Raw genomic sequence first — 20,711 nt, forward strand, 5'->3', positions numbered from 1 at the left:
GATAAGCTCTGAAAGTAGAGCTTCCCAAATGGCTGGAAAAATTATTAACCTTTGACATTAGAGGTGTAAGTGGGGGGAAAATAAGTTCCCATTTTGTAGGAACTTGGGGAAAAAATTTATTTCGATATGAGAAGTGAAAATGTCAGAATTGCTGAAACTACTTTTTGTTTTGGGACACTTTAAAATGTAGTGACTTGATTTTCAATTTTTAAAATTTTGATATTTTGATTTTTAATGTTGCTGGTTTTGCACTTAACATTGGATTTCTAATTTATGAACTGGATTTAAGTCAGTGTGTGTACGTGTATATTTTAATGGTTAAAATGCAGCTGTGCTCCCCTTATTATGAGCTATTTTAAGTGTCCAGCTGCTAATAAACCATAAAACAGGTGAAGATGCTTTTAAGAAAAAGATGGTATTTTTCTGTAGCTGGAAGGTTGGACACATGTGGGTAGGGAAGCTCCAGGCTCCACTGTTTTGTGATGTAGTTCTTTATTTAGTTCTAAAGATAATTCCAGACAGGAGAGATTTCTTCCTTCAGCCTCTCAGAGAGAAGAGTCTGTTGTTCTCCGTATGCGAGAACATAGGATTTAATAAAAGAACGGTGCTGTTAGCTAATTTAAAATGAAGATGTCGAAGCCCTTCGGGAATACGAGATATCCCCTGCTATACCAACTTAATTTATTAAACTTGTCTTATTTCTGTATTGCAGAACGAAGTAACGGTTATTTGAAGCTTGTGCTTTTTTTCTTTTAGGCGATTCTGCAGCTGGATAGTCCCAAGTCAGCCAGATCAATGTACAGCTTCCTGAAGCAATATCCGTATAACATGGGTGAGCATACATTGACCTGTACGTTGTCACCCAATGGAGAGTCCGCTGAGGTAAGATTTCTTCTTTTCAAGAATACATTATTTTTGTGGAGTAGAACCGCCTTTCCATGAAGAGCAGCTAATGGTGACGATGTCAGTATTTCCTTCACGGTTTGCTGTCGTTGTGGATGAGAGTGAAAACTGTGCAACAGCTGGGAACTGGATCAGCTGGTCTGCGTTCTGGGATGTGGCATAGGCGTGAAAGCGTGTGTTGCTGTTTGTCTTTCTTTTATATCTCTCTATTTTGCAAACTTACATAGAATCTCTTTCATCTCCACCGATGAAAGTATTTCTTAGTGAAAGATGAAGAGAAAAAGGAAGAAAGGAGGACAGCAACTCTTTAGTACTGGTTAGAAAAGGATTGATAACTGAACTTAGTAGAGTTTTTTTCTGATCTAGTTTGATTCGTCTTTAGCGGTTTATCTGCTTTAGTCCTCTCGATTCCAGACTCAGTTGCTATGTCACCGTTGGTCTGTGTGCCCACAGCTGCTTCCATCTTCTCTCTCACAAATGGAATTACTTGCAGTATTGAGCAGCTCCCGGTTTACTTCTGGTGATTTGCTGAAGGAACAGCAAACTGCAGCAGCTGTCCAACACCGGAGAGGAAGGAGCTTAGTGCATGTTGCATTGGATGGGTAAAGAGCATTAAGCAAGAAATGCAAACGTTAGCCACGTGCTAATAGTGTTCTGGCTTCCAAAGTGGAGAACGTAAATCCAGATGTTGGTGTGACCAAAATGCGTAGGGGTTTTTTTTGTTTTGTTGGGTTTTTTTTGTGTGTTTGGTTTTTTTTTAAGTGATTGTCCATGTAAATTCCGTTCCTGGAGCTCTCATTCCCTGTGTGTTGCTGTTCCTTTTCAGTGGCATGACTTTGGGATACCATTCAAACAAGAGGATGTGCCTGGAGGCACAGGGCATCCTAGTTGGGTTTTTTTTCCCCTCACTTTTATTCATCACCGGGGAAAGTTTAATGTCAGGTGCCTAATGAGAACAAGCGCATCGTTCCACTACTTCCACAGGGAGGAATAAAAGTCATGCAGACGTGTACTTCTACTTACCGTGCTGACAAAGCTGTCAGTATTATTTGTGCTGAGCATCACAACGAATTTCAGCTTCTTTTAAACAATAGGTTGTGTACTGATCATTGGCTTGTGTCATAGTTCGCTCTCTATTGTGTTGTCAATTTCTTCTGCTTTATGGAAAAGCGTCCTTATTTATGAAACCTGTAAGGTAGCTGTACAGTGTTTAGGATTCACGTTTTTAAAGACGTACTGTGTCTGTAGAGATTTTAGGTGTACATTTTTGGCGGGGGTCTCCTGCAGTAGTTGTCGAGTTGCATCTGTGATGGTTTAGACGCACGGCGGTACACAACCAGATGTGATTTGGGCACACGCGTTTTTTGAGCGGATTCATCATGCCCCTTTCCAAGTAAATCAGCAGTTACTGTGCACATGGGGGCCTAGCCTGTGTAAAATCAGTTCGTGTTTTACCTTTCTGCGAGTGTGACCATTCGAAATGTCTGCAGAGATTCAGTAATCAGCCTGCCTTCCCAGCTCTTCCCACCCTGTCGTTCTGGGCCTTCGTCCGTGGCTGAAGGGGCATAGTTTGTTCATGAGGAGCAACCCTCCTCCATTAAGGTTTCTACTATAGCCTAGAGCCGATATAATAACACTGAAAGTGCTTTTTAATTACACATTTGATTCAGAGAACGGGTTTAACTTTTCTTATGAATGCTGTGTCTCCACCAGATGCGTGTGGTGGTGTGGTACCGTCGGTACGGCAGGGGTAGGGTAAGGTGAGCTGGTGTGCGTCCCTCGGGACCTCTGGTGCAGGGTGGGGACCCGCTGCAGGTGAAGCACCGATAGCTAAAATCCGGCGAGCGCGGGTGCATAGTGCTCTTTTCTCTTCTGCTGGGTGTAAGAGCCTGGATTAGATGTTCCAAGAGTGTTTCTGTCTTTCCTCTTCCCCACTGCAGGGATGATTCTCCCCATTGCTGACTCTCTTTGTATAGGACAATGTATGTTCCTCTTCCGAGCCACTTCATTTTGTATTTCATACATTTTGTATTTGTATTTCATCATTTCAGATCATATAGTGAACTTCAGATCATTTTACAGAACATAAATTATAATTGTGCTTGATGTCAGCTGCCTTTAAGAGTAATATCTTTTATTAGACTAACTTTGTAGCTGAAGAAAACAACCAAATCTTCAGGCTTATGAGCCTTTTCTCAAGTCTAGAAAATGTAAGTAATAAGGTCCCTTAGCACTGAAAAATAAGCAAAATATCATTCATTAAAGTGCTCGTGCTAAGGAATGTCTGTCAAGGATGCATTGTGGGAACACTTTGTGATTCGAATCTGCTTTTTATAGCTGTTCCCTATATCTTGTGTAGCAACAGAATAACGTGCCTTTGTCACTACAAATGTTTCATCAGGGCAGAGTTCAATGCCAACAAAGAATGGCATTCACACTCTGTTTTCAAAATAATATTTCTTTCCAGCTGCACACTTTGGGTGATACAGAGCGCTTGTCTGATTTAGGGAGGTTGGCCAGGCAGATAGCGGTAACCGATGCCAGTGGCATGGTAACAGCAGTAATGTAAGTGCTTGCTTAATCACATTATAGTTTTGTTTCTGTAATTTTGCTGATAATGTCTGAATTTAATACTGCTGAAATAACAAAAATAAGGGGAAACTCCTGTAACGGTGAAGGAGGATGTGCAACTGGAATACAGAATCACAGAGCATGGCTGCAACTGGTGTCATTCCAGTCGTTGTCAATGCGACTGTCACAGCTTTTGCACAGATGTTAAAATAAATCTGTACTTTGGAGACACACTCCTAAGCTTTACTTTTATCTATATCTGAGGTGGAGGGGAAAAATGCCTGGTCACACTGATAAGAGCGAAAACTGGGTTTTTCCATCTGCTGCTCTTCACTGCATTTTGAGTGTGCTACCTCTTGTCCATCTTCTCGGTTATGTTGCCAGAATCTGGATTATGTGCCTAGGTACCACAGGAACATTAAGCTTGTAGCTCCATTTGCCGTAAGCTATTTTCTCTAGGAGCCTTTCAATCAGAAGCTAGTCTGAAGGAAAAACCAAATCGTTTTTAATTCATTATAACATGTTCAAATTACTTTTGGCGCTTATCTCTGGAATAAATGTTTTAAGAAAGGGAAAACAGAAGGCTTTGGAATTATGTGCATAAATAAAAGATTAAAGTGAATTCTACGTGCACTGAATTTATCTGATGTTCTTTCTAATAATGATAGTCCTCAAATTAGTTTGTAGAATGCCTTCAGAAAAGAGAGAGAGGTTTCAACACTGAGGGTTTTTTTTTGATTGCTTGGACCTATGCTACTAACTGTGACAGCTGCAGAGCTTGCATGGTTTGTGGTTGTCTTTTTTTCAGAAGACTTTATTTCATTTCACATTTATTCTGCAAGTTTATTCTACATAACAGCAGAAAGGCGTAGTCCTCCTACAAGAAACGAGTGCTACATTAGCAGGTTTTAAGAAATAGAAGCTGGCCTTGGGTTTTCTGTCGACAATCACTTGAGTTGGAACATAATTTGTCTTTAGAAAAGGTGTGCCAGTGTTTTCTGTATAATGCTTACGTGTCAGGCTGACTGTATTCACCCTGAGCTCTGCAGCCGTTAGCGTCCTCGCCGGCACAGGAAAGAAGGTGCTGTCTGGGAAACGATGCTTTTAACATCCCTCTCCCCCAAATATATCACAGACTAAAAAGCTAATTCTGCTCACAAACACGACAGCTTTGAAGATGAGACAAACAAAACAGTTGGTGGTATGCCACGTGTTCTGTCTAGCAAACTTTTAGTAAAATCTCTTACACTGCCATGCACTTTTATTTGTCATCTTACGAAATACGTGTTCTGTGGGGAACAGTTTTAGAACAACTTACTGTCATTTGATCTTTGAGGTGATACATGCCTAAATTTGGGTTCGTGATGTTACTAATTAGCTGGGTTATGCAAATTCTGTGCTGATGCTTCTGAAAGTCATAGATACTGAACCCTGATTTTTGCCTTTCAGGCTGAAGTTGTGAAAAAAGACGTGAAGAAAGAGGAACCAAGCAAAGGAAGGTATGCCTTTCAAGTATTTAAGGGTGTTTTTAATTTATCTGTATTGTTCATAGAATGCGTATCTAAGATTGAGCAGATTGCTGAGCCATCTCTCTAACTAAGCTTGATGAAAAGGCCCGCTGTGAGATCCAGCAACTGTTACCTGCTCTTACTTCTTTCAAGATTTGTGTGTTCTGTGTGCGCAGGATGTGTAGTGTATAGCTGTAGGGCTGTAATGTTTGTGATTTCTTTGAAATCCGGGGCTTTCAAAGAACATGGACAAATGGGGTGAAATCCTGTTTTCTGTATAGCTTCGTTGAGTTATTACTGTTTTACTAATTATGGCCAGGATTTTACCACAGGTCCTGGAAAGTATGTTTGGAAATACATGTTGGTAAGACAATTTTTTGTTGTATTTAACCATGAAGTGATTGCTTTATTTCATCCTACAGCCTTTTCCTCTGTCAGAGCACCTGGCTCTATTGTTTCTGTTTCCAAATGCTAAAAATAAACTGAAACTTTCTTGTTTAACGTATTAACATTAACTTCATGCTGTGATACAGGTCCCTGAATTGATTTTAAAAAAGTTTAGATGCTATATTAACATCAGAACCTAGAAATGGGAAATGGTGGTTTTGGTATGTTCCATTTAAAATTGTTTTATGGACATTGCTTGTAGTAAAATTTCTAATTGTGGAATAACTATTTGTTGGTTTTAGTCTTGATTATGTTTTTTTTATAAATGGATAGACCATTATAAGAGTTCTTGTTAACAAATATGACGCAAAACACCTTCTGTGACTCAAATCCATATTTCTGGATAAGTTTTATCATTTAAAAGAACCCCAAAACTGTGTAATAATGGTCCTAAACTTCAATTTCAAGTAATGCCGTTCCACTATCATGAACTGTTACTATATTTCCAAAACCTGTTTCTTTCAAAAGTAAAGTTAGGCAGTCCTAGTTTAATGCAACTTCTACTCAGGCCCTAGTCAATTTTGGAAGCATTCAGTTTCTAAACTGTCTCTGACTCACACGTAGGTGGACATGCAGGTAACCTTTTTGATTCCAGACCGGCGGGCTTTAGCTAGCGGTGGTAATTAATCAAAACAAGTGACTTTTACATGAATCCCAGCTGCTGCCCAGCATCCGGCTGCGGCTGGTGAACAGATGGGAAAACTGACATTTTTCCCTACAAATAATGTCATGCACATTCTCCTTGTCTGAGGCAACTGTCTTTTCCTCGTAAGCTTTTGTGACCTGGTCAGTTATTCTTTTGAGTTACCTTTTATTGAAGATACTTTCTGCTTCTTATATTGTTATATACGGGAAGACCTTGTCACGTGTTTCTGGGGAGGGAAGGAGTAGCAGAACCTGGGGAGCAGAAGGGACTGCCCTCTCGGTTGCCTGGGGTGATGAGGTGATCTTGAAAACTTTTTTGGTATGCTTCTGGAATCTCAGTTGTTGTCCAGCCCACGTAGGTAGTTCATCTAACCTTGGGGCTGAGCTGACCGACGTGTTTACGTGAATGCCTCTGCTCTTTCCAAGGATGCTGATGCCTTTTGTTGGGATTTATTTTCCTCAGCTAAAATAGCTGAAACTTTCCTTGGCCAGGTTAAGAATCAAGGACTATTCTACTGCTGCTTTTAATCCTGAGCTGACGTGTAGGAAGCAGGTTGTGTCTCCGTTGTGACACAGCCTCTGTGCTGGCATTTCTAGAACTGAACTCCAAGCCTTTCCCTCGCTAACTCGGGCAGTAATGGCTGCGTATGGCAGCTAATGCAGGGACGTGCTACGCAGAAACTGAGCAGCAGCTATTGTTGGTTTCACCCTTTACGCTAACTTCTGTGCAGGAAAATCTGTCTTGCAGGTCTACGTGCTATTTTCTTTCCCAATGCCTAACAGGTCTTTTAAGTGTTACTTCAAGCACCTTGATGCTTCATCAGGCTCACTTATCTTTATCTCTGTGCATTACTGCTGCTGCAGAGCTCTCCTTCCACTGCTTCCCAGTCCGGTTTGAATCTCTCAGTGTATTTCGGAGACCACCAGGGCTTTGTGGAAGGCACAGAGTGGGTGCTGGCATGAAAAGGAGGCATAAAGTCCTGAGGCTTCAGAGACTAATATCTCATTTGAATTGTGTAGAGGATAAGACATGTGTGCTACTTGCTGTAAGCTGTGCAGTTAGCGTATGGTTCCAGCGTTCACTGACACTTTTCCAATCCCTGCAAAAAATGTGTAAACAGAGGCTGTGGGGTACGGTTTAGCAAGGCATTAGAGTTTGTGTTTAATTAAGCTTTCTACGCATCAGTGACAAACGTGGGCTTTCAGAGCTGCACTTCTAGGCTTTGTGCTCTGACTTATCCAGGTAATGTTTTGCTACACAGACACGTCAGACATAAATCTCAGTGGCCTGTAGGATGCTCAAATAGAAGAGAAAATTAACTGAAATGTTTTTTGCTTTTGGAACACAAATAATGTTTAATCGATGTCAAAATATCTTCTGGGTTGTGACTGAGTAAACCAGTACTGTGGCATAAAAAGCAGATCAGCCCTGACTGCTTAGCCACTCATGAGGCACACTTACCCCAAAACATTTGCAGGTAACAAGTTTAAATTGATTACAGGTCTAAGAAGCCTGTTAGAGATGAGCGTGATGTTGGAATGAGCAAGGTTGCTTTTCTTTCATAAGACTTCAGTTACTGTGAGTTGGGCCGCTCGGGCTCTGGAGGAGATTCCCAGCATTTTGTGGGGCACGTCGGGGAGCACGCACACTCCATCGCTCCTGCGAGCGCTGCCTGCCAAGCCGCAAAATGCCGCTGCCGGCCTGCCGCTTTGCCAGGGGAGGAGTGCCCTCATATCGTGCTGCAAGTGTCCATCTGATGCATAGTCATGACGTATTGCATCTATGCCGGTTCTAAATTGGTGGTGTGAAAGATTTTGAAGCAGAATTCATATCCCTTCTTCTCTCTCCTCTCGCCTTTTGTAGCAGCAGAGGACAGTGCCCTCAGGTCTGGAGGAAACCTTCGAGCTTGGTGGTTTTGTTGTGCTTGCATAGCACAGATATTAACTGAGTTTGCCTGTTTTCATCTTTCTGTTGGCTCCATGTATTGTGTCTTCGTCTCATTAACCCTCACATCTGGCCACTTTAAGACTTAACATTTTCGTCAGCGCTGAGTTCCATTTGATCTAGCCTTCCATTTTCTTGCTGACATCATTCATGCTGGGAGTATTACCAAAATGGCAGGCTTCTCTGCTCTTCTTTTATTTTCATGAAGGTTTATACAAATGTGCACCCTTTATTCATATACATAGGTTCTGAGAAACCATAGTACAGGCTGCTCCATTGTGCATAACCACTGATTAATTATGTGTGTTTGCTGCTTTTGTGTTTGTTTCGACACTTAGCGAGATTGTCAGCATTGGTATTTCGGCACCTTTCCATCTAGAGATGCATGAGGTGTTGGGATGCTCGTTTCCTCGAGCTTTGTGGGAAAAGGGGCACAGACATCTCTAATTTCAGTGTCTCCCAAGACCACCTCCGGAGGATTCTTTGTTTCAGAGAAGAATAATGCACTTACTGTAACTCAAGTTCTCTGAAAAGCGCTATCCTCTGCATTGTCATCTTGGGCTTTATTATCCTGGGAGCTGACAGTGGGATTATACAGTGGAAACAGAGCCTGGCCAAAAGGAGCCTCTCTGCATGTATTGTGTTCCCCGCTATTGTGCGAGGTCAATGCAGTTTAAAAGCAAAGCAACCCCTCCCTCCCCCCAAACCTGAACCAAAAAAAATTAACAAACTTCAGACTCCTAGCTACTGGAAGAGTTCTCTAGGTTGGTGACTACAGAGTCTGCTGTCTTCAAACATAACAAAACTCTGGTAATCCCTTTATACAGCGAAACCGAAGCTTTATTTTCGCTGTGTATGTGCTTTCACAGTCTGCCTTGCATCAGGGGATCTAAATTTTAGGAGTTCATGCCAGCGCTGAGGTCACAGGGCACATCTGTAGTGAGTGCTGCCTTGAGAGGTCTGACTACGAGTAATGTAATTCGAAGTGTAAGAGGCTTGCGGTACTGAGGTGGATTAAACAGAAGCATAAAACTAATCAGCTATTTGCCTCAATATTGTTAACCATTTTAACACTGATAGGCTAGATTTCCAAATGCTAAGCACTAATGCATCAGGAAATCCCCCACCATTGGCGTCAAGAGGTTACTGGTAACTGTAGAATTCTCAACATAGTTTGATTTCTTCTGTTTTTTTTAAATGCATTTAGCTCTGGCTTGAAAAAATATCCAGAGGGATCAGGAGTGGTGCAAACAGCAGCTGCTAATCCTCCAGTAGAGCCTAGTGTGGCAAAGAAAGGACCCATTTCCATCTCTAATGTCAAAGACGAGATGTCAGCAGTACAGATAGAGCCCTCTGAGTCCCATCTTGAAAGAGCAGTAAGGGAGTCTGCTCCAAGACTGGCAGAAACGTCTGTGGAGAAAGTGGGCGCTGGAGTTGAAGCTGCTGTGGCATCTATCAAATCCATTGCCACCGAATCATCTGAAGCAAAGTCAGAAGAGATGCTGCTGCCGCCTTCCAGTGTGGAGAAAGAAGAGGCACTTAAAGATAATGCTGAACCAGAGTTGTTTGAATCTGCTGTTGTATCTGCACCAGAGAAGGAAATTAAAGAGAAAGATGAAGAGTTGTCTGCTCCTGCCATTGAACGACCAGAAGAATTGTCCGATGTGGGCAAGGCTGAAGATGTGCCATCAGATTGTGCTGCGAAGCCGGCAGCAGGGGATACGACAGGGGCCGTCCCTGAAGCGGTGCCCCCTGGTTCTCATGCAGCTTCAGTGGAGATGGTGTCATCTGTTGTCACACAAACAAACAACAAGTTGGATGCTCCTGAAAAAAATACTGTTGCTGATGCTGTGAAAACCGAACATAAAATGTGTGTAACTCCAATAACGGAGAAGAAACCTGTACTTAAAACTGGGGCGGCCATGGAGAAGAAACTGGATATAGCTGTAGCAGACGCAGAGGTGAGACCAGAAGAGTCTGCGCTCAAAGTTGGAAGAGCTGCGGAGGAGAACCCTGAAAAGCTTTTGGTCAAGACTGGGGCAGAGACAGAGAAGAAACTTGAAAAATCTGTGACCAAGGTTGGGGCCGCTATGGAAAATGCTGCAAATGCTGTCAATGAGAACAACGAGGGAAGTTTAATCAAAGCCCATCAAAATAAAGGAACAGGACCAGCAAAACCTGATGAACCCTGCAAAGCAGTTATGTTAAACTCCTCTCTATCTGTCAAGGAATCTTCCTCTGTTGGTAAAACGATTTTAAAGGCAGTGGTGTCTCTTCCGGATATATCAAAGTCAAGGGTTCCAGTACGGAGAAATGAGCCTTCCCTGTGTAAAGGAGGGGAGCAGAAAGCTCCCTCGAAGCCTGAGACCCGAAGCCAAGCAGCGGTGGTGAAGAAAATCGCATCAAAAGAGGAGGGTCATCCACGACCTGGTAGCAGCCGATCAAGCCTGGGAGATGGCAGCGGCAAATGTAAAATGAGCAGAAGTTCTGTTGTTGATGGAAAGGGAGGCAATGGGAGGAATTCATCTCAGCAAGAGAAGGACTCACGAGTGGAATCTAGGGCTAGTTCAAAACAGTCTCAAGAGGGAGAGAGTAGATCATCCAGCATGAAGAAAGACAACAGCAGCAATAAGGTGAGGAGGGCAGGAAGGCCGGTTCCGTGTGCCTGATCAGTAACTAACTCCATGCTTCTCTCAGATGTTGAGTATGGGACGATGAGATTATGTTCCCCTTCCCTTTTCCATAAATCACTCAGCTGGTTTGGGCCAACAGACAAGTTGGAATAGCGAGATGGCGGGCAACCAGTTGCTTTTAGATGCAGTGTGTGCAACGCAAGTACGTAACTGGTTTGAAAATGCTACTTGGAAAAAATTGCAGGAAGGTATTTTTGAAGCGAGTCTTTATTGAGTGTCATAACTTTATGTTCTTGGATTAGTTCTGAATGGGAATTAATAAGTTTTCTGTCCTTTTGTGAGCTGGTATTTGCTTTGTCAAGTCCTGCACAGACACTGGTTACTGAAAAGAGGCTACTAAGCAAGCTATTACCTGTGACTTGTTGCTAGAGACTGTATGCCTGGACTCTACCACTGACGGTTGGCTTAGTTCTGTATTTGCCAAGCATGTGATCAGAAGCAGCAATCTGGACAACTTAAGAAAGTTCATTAAGGGAAAAAATAGCTGATTTTTTAAAAAATTATTCTTTCTCTTGTGGACAAGTTAGTTGGCTTAACTGATTTCATGTGAACTTTTGTCTAATTTTGCAGGCTTCTGTTGGCGGCAATACTAAAACTTCAAAAAGTGGCACTAGCAGCAGTGCAAAAGAAAAGGAGGTAAGGATGAAACCATAAATGAGCTTGAAGTCAGATTGTCTTGAAAGCATGTGTGTGTGTGTGTGTGTGTACTAAGAATCTTTAGCGTCCTTCCCTAGGGAATTTTTTGCGTTGCTAGTTGTTACAGACTGTGGGCATAAAGCTGTAAAGACAAGTAATTTGGAAGAGAAACTTAATTCAGGAAGTGGGTGTTAAGAGGAGGTATTTTTTGGTCTCGGATATCATTTGTTTGAGAAAGAGAGAATTAATTTATTGGATCCCCAGCCGCCTGCATAAGATCTTTATTCATCGTCACACTTGTGAGAGGAGGAAGGAAGGCTGAAGTCTTCTAGCTCTTTATAAATGATTTTGTACAACAGGAGGTAGTCAGAACATCTCCATTCATGGGACCTCTTCCATGCAAGGATATTTCCGGTGGGTTGTTCTGCAAAGCAAGGATGATTGTACGTTTTTGGTGCAGTGTTGGTTTGAAGAAGAGCTTGGGAGCCTATAGGCTCAACTGCTCAGTCTGCATTTTTACAGGAAGGTAAAAAGAGATACCCTCTCTCTCTCTTAGATAGCTTGGGCTTTGGGAAAGAAAAACAGAAAGAAGGTAATAAAAATCCATATTGATGAGTTTGTAGAAGTAGTGTTACAGGATCAAATCAAAGATCTACCGGGGGTCCCTATGGAAAAGGGATTTCCGAGATAAAGTTGGAGACCTGAATCCTTTTATTAATCTTTATCCACATAAACTTACTGCATCACCAGCATAGTGTGTTTGTGAGGTTGGTGGTAGCGATGGTCATAGAGAACGCTTTCATATCTGATGTTCCAGATGTGTTTGTTAATCCCCGAGAGGAAATTCTGCACCTCTTGAAAAGGGTTTTGTAACGTCTATTACTTCGTACACCTTTATTCTTCACTGTTGTACAGCTGATAAGAACCAAGATCTGTGTTCTCCTTTTCGTGGGAGAAAGAATACAGTAATGTTTTTGATTTCAGCTGAAATGTAACCAGATACATTCTTTCTTTTTCTTCGCTGTGCCCACCTTGCATTAAATATTCCTCAAGTTTCTGCATCAGAAGGTGGGTGGAGGCACACGTTATTCTTGGTATTCGTTAGCTTTTTAAAAAAGAAAGGGAAGAAAAGGCATGTAGCCTTTGAAGTTCAGATTACTTTTTCTGCTGGAGGATTGTTTTTAGTATTTCTTAGCTGCAGTCTGACTCTCTAACAGAGGAAAGTTCATCTCGCCTTGGCCTTAAAGTTCTGCTTTGAGAAGGGTTTTTTCACTCTTCTTGTGTTAGATACGGACCAGTATTTGATGGTAGGATGGAACATTTTGAAAAAAAAAAAAAAAAAAAATTTCAGAATCGTTCATTGAAGAAATTGAATACATAATTTGTGGTGCAATGGATATTTGGATGCGTTTTAATGTCTAAATTTATTAATTGACTTAAGTACCCATCTTACCCACGCTATCCTACCATCCCGATTATAAAAGCATAGCTATTTTACAGTGAACAAAGTATAATGCTCTGTTCCAAAAACATGTCTATTCAAATAACCTAAAAGTAATTTGGGTTAATTCACTCTTCTGTTAAATTCAGCATTTATCCATACATCCTCCTCCAGATGTTCTCAGCTGCATATGGCATTAAATTGCTGCTAATTCTTTCCAGTGGTCCTAGAATAAATTGTGTGAGCCCTGATGGAAGCTGGCATGGTCAAACTGCAGGGTAGGAGGAGTTTCAGGTGTAAGACATGCTCCAGTAAGAGCATGCCACTGACCCGGGAGAATTAGAAAGGGGTCAGGCTCTGTCATCTTAAACATAAAAATACAGTAAGGCATTTGCCAGAGAGCTGGAGCTTGCCCCCTGGCCCCTAACGAACGACGGCTGGCACAGGAGGAGCAGCAAGTCTGCCAGAGCGTCTGTGGGGCTAGTCAGACCTTAACAGAAAGGAGAAAATTATCTCCTTGTACGTGTTGGTTATAGAGAAACAAAGGGAGGTTCCAGTGCTGGGAGCCCTTTTCTGGGCTGGAGCGTAGGGCCATCGGAGAACCTCTTGGAGAACCTCTCTGAAACAGAGAAGTTTGTTAGGAAATTGAAACCACAGAGGCAAGGTAAAACAGTGAGTAGTCACCAGGACACAGAATGACTTTGCTGCATCGAAACATCTAATGTCGTCTCCTGTTTTGTAGCAGCGGCCAACAGCAGACACTTAGGGAAGAGCATGAGATATGACACAAGATAATAGTATTCTTGAAGGATACTCTGGAGGTATTCAGATTTTCACTAGTCTTCCTGCAAGTGAGTGCAAAAATATACATAAGTATTCAGGGCATCGGCCCAGTTCTGTTAATAGACAGATTTCGCCTATTCATCCGCTGTGTTTTTGAAATATGCTTTGGGTTTCTGAATTAAATCTGCTTACTTAACACAAACGCCGATAATGAAAACTCTTCGACATGAGACTGAAGGCCTGAAAATTGTTTTCTACCCTTAAGTCAAGTTGCATTTTTTTTTTCCCCCCTTCAGCCAGGTTCAGCATGTAGATATTTTTCATTAGGCACTCTGTGGACGGAGGTGTTTGTGTCACTGGGTGAATGTTAAACTCGTTCCATTCACATTTTTACACTTCCTAGGAAGAAGAGCTCTTTCCATTTAACCTGGATGAATTTGTTACTGTGGATGAGGTCGTAGAGGAAATCGAGTCTCCCGTTAAAACACGGCGAAATCCACCGAGGGGAAAGAGAAAAGATGGTGCTAAAACCAACTCCTCTTCTGAGCCTAGTTCTAAGAGGAGGAAAGGGAAAAGCTCCATAGCACGCATTGCTGAAAGCGAACTCTCTTTTGTCACTTTGGATGAAATCGGTGAGGAGGAGGATGTGACTGCACAGCTAATGGGAGTTGCTAATTTAGAAGCGCTCAGTGACCCGCAGGGCCTGGTTGTAGTGGATGAAGTGATGGAAGAGGAAGAACTTATGTCAGAAGCAGTGAAGGATCCGCAGTCGCTTGTTACTTTGGATGAGATATCTGAACAGGAGGACATTAGTTCTCATAAAGACATCCCTAGGTCAGTTTTTGAGGAGCAGGATTTGAAAGCCGAGCCCTTGGTAACCGTAGATGAAATCGGCGAAGTGGAAGAGCTGCCTCTGAACGAGCCTACGGACTTGAATATTGAGGATGTGCTGAAACAGAAGGAGGATGATAAAGTGACTGCTGAGGATACGGGGGATTGTGCTTCCTCCCAGGTGCCTGATGATCCCAGTGCTTTAGTGACAGTGGACGAAATACAAGAGGACAACGAAGATAACCCTCTAGTGACTTTGGATGAAGTTAACGAAGATGAAGATGATTTTCTGGCTGATTTCGATCGTCTAAAAGAAGAACTAAACTTTGTTACAGTAGATGAAGTTGGAGAGGAGGATGAGGAAGAAGAAAATACTTCCCCAGGGAAAAATCTGAACGAGGAGGAAGACGATGAAGATATTGTTGCCGTTGCAGGACCAGAAGAAGAAGAAATTGCTGCCATTGCAGGACCAGAAGAGGAGGATATTGTTGCTGTTGCAGGACCAGAAGAAATGGAAATTCTAGGAGGGATGAGTCCAGAAGAAGAAATTATTGCAATCTCAAAGTCAAAAGGTAAGGAACTTCTCATAGTTTCTAGAGGGGAACTAGAAAATAAGATGCTTGTAATCAGTGCCACGCACAGAGACCCTTGTAGCAAGTAGAGGAAACTGAAAAACCCCAAATCTCTGACAAAGTTGATGAAAGAGATGCTGGGGAAAAAACGGAGATGGAGCGTGAGCAACGGCCTGAAGGTAGGATATTTTATTAATGCATTTTACAATGCATCTTCCTTTTGATGTAAAATGAAGCTGCATAGTGATTTGCAGTGTTCATTTGGAGTTTATGATGGCTAAAATTGGGGAAAATAGTTTCTTTTCTCACTTTTAATGCAAGGCCTGGTAAACTACCTAACACAGATTATTTATAGTCTGTAATTACAGGGCCAAACTTTATTGAGGTGAGTCAAATTAAATAGACACACAGATACAAAGACGTAATGGCTTCCAAGCTGGATCTAGAGGAAAAAATGCAGAACATCATCTGTAGCATGGAATTAGCAAAGGGTTAAGAAAGTAACACAGAGCCAAGCAGGGAGAGCTATATATAACCAACAGACAGAAGGGTTTTGGCCAGAGCGTGGGTGAAGGCTCTACGTGATGCAGTACGCTAGTCCCGAGTTTTCTTTCTGTCTCTGCTGATGTGGCTGAGCACTGACGCAGCACCTTTTGTTCTAATGTTTTGGAAAAGCTTTTCTCCACTCATTGCGTAGCAGAGGCAACCTGAGTAGTGCAGATACGGAGGAGCTGCAGAAGCAGCAGACATCTTGCTTAAAACAGAGTATTTTAAACTTCAGTTTCTGCAAACATTAGGAAAGGGATTAGTTGACTCTATACACACCCAAAAATATTTAAATGTTTTATATTATTTTAATCATCTTAGTGTTACAGAACATAAGCTTCCCCATGATTAACAAAAGCGTTTACTGAAAATGCAAAATATTTTCTATGTTCTATTAGCAAGTTAGCTGTAAAAAGACCTCTTAAAATATCCAAGCCCTTGAGTTGATTTCTGATCTAACTGGTAGTGACAAATTACAATAAATATATTTGATACACAGTAAATAAGTATAGTATTTTACTATACTCGGTATAGTAAAAACCTCAGGCAAAAGAGGTGGCTTAGGAAAGGACTAGTTCCTCTTGAGTTTGAGAAGTAGAACAAGAAAAGTGGGAAGGAGAGGTTAAAGCAGGTAAAACCGTATTTGTCAAGTCCTAAAATCTGACTCCAGCAGCGAAATAGGAAACGGTTTATTGCTTGCCTCAGGCCAACAGTAAAAAGGAGGGCAGTCAGTCTGCAGCTGGTAAAGAGCCAAATCTGAAACTCCGTGTGTTGATGATGCGAGGAGGTACTCACAATCTGCTGAAACATCTCGGGGATGCAAGAGTGGTGCTGTCTGTGTTCCTTCGACAGCTTCCTGGTTTTTGTTATTAAGGGAATGGACTTACTGCGTTAACCCTGTTTAGGACATAATCGGTATCTAGATTATTTGAAGATAGAAAGAAAACAGATACTTTTGATGTGTGACTCTTCACCTGCCGGTTGGACTGCTTTGATAGTCTAAAAAACAAACACTTTGTTTATCTTGTATTAGAGGAGACTCTGTCAAATTCCTCGTCTCCAGAAAAATCTTAAAATGTTGATTTTGATCTTTCCTTAGAGCTGGTTAATCCGGTAACGCATTCGGTAGGCTCTGACTGGTTCTGTAAGGAAGCTGAAACACTGCTGTTGGACCTCGAGCTAGATTAATTCCAGAAAGCTTGGTGGCTTGTATTACAAAGAAGTTGAGATTTTTGCGATCGTAATCGCAAAGTTGGTTTGAAGCTGCTGATAAGAGCTGTAGGGGAAGGCGGCTGAGAGCGGCGGTGGTACTTCTGTGAAGAGTGCCGTGTGGTCGAGAGCGCTTTTGGAGTCGTTCTCCTTAGCACCGGGGCTGCCTTTGGCAGTCTTGGCCGCGGGATTGATGTCAGGAGTTCCTGAAAATTGCTTTGTGGAAAGACCGAACCGGATAGTGTAGAAAACAGTTTGCTTCAAGCAGTAACCAGCCATTACAGCTAGGTACAGAATACCTTTAAACTAGCGGATACCTTTGTTTAACGTGCGTTTATGGCCTCCAGTAGATCAGCTGGGATCAGGAGATAAAGAACCAGAGTCTAAGCGGAAGAAAATGGCTTCTTCAGATGCATCAAAGACGCAGAGTACTCCAAAAGGTAAAAACACAAAAGCCCACCCCAAGTGCTCCGTACTTTTCTTGCTGGAAGACAGCTGTCTTGCCCGTTTGAAAATGCCTCCTTTGCCTCGTTACCGCATTTAACTTTGAAGTCATGGCCCATAATTTGTGTTTGTATCTTGGCTCCTACAAATGCATGTTTAACAAGTTTCTGCTGTCGGCTTAATAGCAGCAGCAAAGTTGAAAGTTCTTTTTTTCCTAAAATTTAATTTACAAATATGGGCTAATGTATTTATAATTAGCACAGTGCACTGTAATATCTGTCTACTGTTCTAACCCTGTTATGAGTTTTATTACCAACTTTCAATCTATAGGAAGGAGGGAACTGCTTACATTGTTTTAAAAATGTGTGTGTATATATATATTCTAAGATCCTTATCTAAAATACTTTTATATAAAAGCTACTGATACACTTGAACCGTAAAAGAAGTTGCTAGGAAAATACAGACCCTTGCCTGATGGCTTGTGCAGTGTTCTCTGTGACAGACAATGCTTGCATAACACACTGCAGGACAGAGGTTAAACTTGGCAAATGAGTTGTATATAAAGTACTTTAAGGTCAAAAGACGCTGAAGTAGTTGCAGTGAGCTTCAGATCCAGAAGGTCAGTTGTCCTATTCTCAGAAAAGTATGTCTCGTTCTCTGTTGATTGGAAGTAGGGCAGGTGACCAACTCGGGTTAGAAGCCTAATTTTTTGAATGCTGAAAAAACGTAACTAACTTCCTTCCAGTAATAACAAATTCTACAGATTTGGCTAAAGGAATCTGATTTTTTTAAATTTTTTTTTAAAGCTGTGTTTTGTTCATGCTGTTTGTTCATGTTCATAATGTGTGCTGTCTCTTCAGATTTGGATTACCTAGTTCCAAAGGCAGGCTTTTTCTGTCAGATCTGCTCGCTGTTCTACGCAGATGAAACGTCTGTGAAAAATCACTGCAAGACACCGCTTCATCAGCAAAATATGGAGGTAATGCTGAAGCTTCTCCAAACACACAGAGGTGGAAAGAATATCCTTCTAAAAACGTTTGCTTTAACGAGTGCTAATAATTTCCTAGTGGCATAGGAAGCTCATATTAATACTTTTGAGGGGTTTTAGTTTTAAACTCAGACGCAGGTATTGTTAAATTAGTCAAGCTCATCGCCTACATAAAGCCTTCCTTACCTAGGAAGGCCTGGGAATAGCTGTTGTCTTCCCTTCATTTTTCAAGAAGCGGTTTTTAAAAACGATGCAGTGATGTGTCCGAAAGCACGGTTTTGTCAGATTTCCCGGCTTGCTGAAGCTGCCGACTGGCTAAAAATACCTTGCAGATATAAAATGACCAAAAGCTCAGTTCGGCAGCCAGAAAACTTAGGTTTGGGGTCAGAACTCCATATAACAATAGGAATAACATAGCAGTATCTTCTCACTGGCTGCCCTTATTTCTACAGAAATTCATGGCCAAGCAGAAGGATGAGGATCACGATGGGGAAGAGCAGAGTTCAAGGTGATCGGAGGCAAGAAGAATTCGTTCAGTGAATTAAACTTAGGGTCCAGTCAATTTTGTGTATTTTGTTATGATATAATTTGTAATTTTGTTTCAGAAACAAGCATTCATGTTGTATAAATTTGAGCTCGGTATAGAGAGACTAAAAGAAAAACGTATGGTGGCTTTGATTTGTATATCAAATCATCTGACGTGGAAGAGACTTCTTTTACAAGTGTCGACATGAAATAAATGTTCTTACTGTATAGTTAACACCAGGGGACTGCGTTTGGTGTGATTTATTGTGTTTTGTTAACTCTTTGGATCACAGTGGAGACTAGGGAGGGAATTCGTTCCAGAGATCTCTCTCTGGTGCCGCTTCACAGAGCTCTCGGCAGGTGAAATTTCACAGGCTGCGTACGCTCCATACCGCCCCGAAGCAGTGACCCTCACGGTGAAGATTGCAGTGATCCTGTGGATTGTTACGCTCCCTTCAGCCACCTTTTTCCGACCGCCTCTGCAGTCTCACGATAGCCTCGGGAAGGTAAAGCCGAGGCCGTGAAGGGGAGCAAAGCCTGTTCCAGCCCTGCGTTAGCGTGCCTGCTGTTACTGCGGTCAGCCAGGGAGGTCACTGTCCCTTGCTGTTTCTCCTTGGTGACGGAGTCTGCTTGTTTGTTTTGGGTTGTTTCTCCCTAGTTTGTTCTGGTCTGTAGGTCAAAGCCCGTGGAGCACTCAGCAGCATGGCTGAAGTTTGTAGTCTGCTCTTGAACGTTCCTTGCTGCTCAGTCTGTGTCTCTGGCTGGCATGCTCTTGACAGCGGATCGCAGTCTGGATCTTGATTGACTTTGCTTTGAGCTTTTATTTTTCACCTGGCCACTTGAAATTTATTTAAAAGACTGTTTTTTAAAATCCACCATTTTCTCTGCCACTCCTTCAGACGTTGGGTAGTTGACTTTGGCTGAATTATGTTCCTGGAAGGGGAGTACAGAAGTGTTCCTACATGTCCAAGGAAAATGAGGGACTTTGTGGTTCTACCTGGTGGTGACACTACAAGTTGTACCTGTGCCATAGCTGCTCCAGAAATCCTTGTGTCTTCAGACCGCTGATCAGTAAAGTACTAAAATAAACTGAACTTCAGCAAAGGAAGCACCCGCATGTAGCTGTTGTGAAACATGTTCCTTGATGGGAGATGATCCCGTGAAGGGAACTGGGGTTGTTTAGCCTGGAGAAGAGGAGGCTGAGGGGAGACCTCATCGCTCTCTACAACCACCTGAAAGGAGGTTGTAGCGAGGTGGGGTCGGTCTCTTCTCCCAAGTAACAAGCAATAGGACGAGAGGAAACGGCCTCAAGTTGTGCCAGGGGAGGTTTAGATTGGACATGAGGAAAAATTTCTGTACTGGAAGAGTGGTGAAACATTGGAAGAGGCTGCCCAGGGAAGTGGTGGAGTCCCCACCCCTGGAGGTATTTAAAAGACGTGTAGATGAGGCGCTTAGGGACATGGTTTAGTGGACATGGTGGTGTTGGGTCGACGGTGGGACTCGATGATCTTAGAGGTCTTTTCCAACCTTAGTGATTCTATGACTCTAAGTCCCTCAGACTTGCAGGACCTTGCTTCTTCAAGACCAAGCGTATGCAGAAAGAGGTGCTTGTACTTCATGTATTGAAGGTGTCGAATGATACTGAGCCGATAAACGTCTTTAAATACCTGTCCACCGCCTGAAGTCCGTGCCGTGTATGTGCAAAGAGGACAGAGCCTGCTCTGAAGGCTCCAAAGCGCGAAGGCTTTGCTTCAGGCTGTCCCTGCGGGTGACGGAGCAGTTTTGCTGTCTGACAGGCAGGTCACGTGGGAAGTCGTGAACAGAACTTCATGAACTGCAGATTATTTTTGTTTGGGCTTTTTTTTTTTTTTGTATTATTTTCTTCTCTCTTTTTCTGCTTCAGTCCCTCAGTAAAGAACGCTGCCGTGGGCGACCTTGCTGCCCGTGTGTGCTGGTGAGTCGCCGCGCTGGTCTGTCCTGGCGGGTCCAACCCCCTGTGAAAAGATAAGTGTCTCAAAAATGCG

The 20,711-nt window shown here is 42.4% G+C and overlaps 1 protein-coding gene across 4 annotated transcripts in view; it reads left to right on the forward strand.

Annotated features, from left to right (window-relative positions):
- The window catches only part of ZNF638 (zinc finger protein 638), a 40,991-nt gene extending 22,064 nt beyond the window's left edge, over positions 1–18,927 (forward strand). For 2 of the 4 annotated variants that reach the window (XM_076335613.1, XM_076335615.1), the window contains 8 exons: positions 757–882; positions 4,924–4,973; positions 9,227–10,652; positions 11,283–11,348; positions 13,976–14,975; positions 17,078–17,170; positions 18,035–18,153; positions 18,615–18,927. In XM_076335613.1, coding sequence (XP_076191728.1) covers positions 757–882; positions 4,924–4,973; positions 9,227–10,652; positions 11,283–11,348; positions 13,976–14,975; positions 17,078–17,170; positions 18,035–18,153; positions 18,615–18,674 — 2,940 coding nt within the window. In that variant the 3' untranslated portion in view covers positions 18,675–18,927. The remainder of the gene's footprint in view (positions 1–756; positions 883–4,923; positions 4,974–9,226; positions 10,653–11,282; positions 11,349–13,975; positions 14,976–17,077; positions 17,171–18,034; positions 18,154–18,614) is intronic. The other 2 variants (XM_076335614.1, XM_076335617.1) reach the window with 2 other exon arrangements.
- The last annotated feature ends 1,784 nt before the right edge of the window (positions 18,928–20,711 follow it).

Source organism: Aptenodytes patagonicus, chromosome 4 (assembly GCF_965638725.1).
Source record: "Aptenodytes patagonicus chromosome 4, bAptPat1.pri.cur, whole genome shotgun sequence".
Lineage (NCBI taxonomy): Eukaryota > Metazoa > Chordata > Aves > Sphenisciformes > Spheniscidae > Aptenodytes > Aptenodytes patagonicus.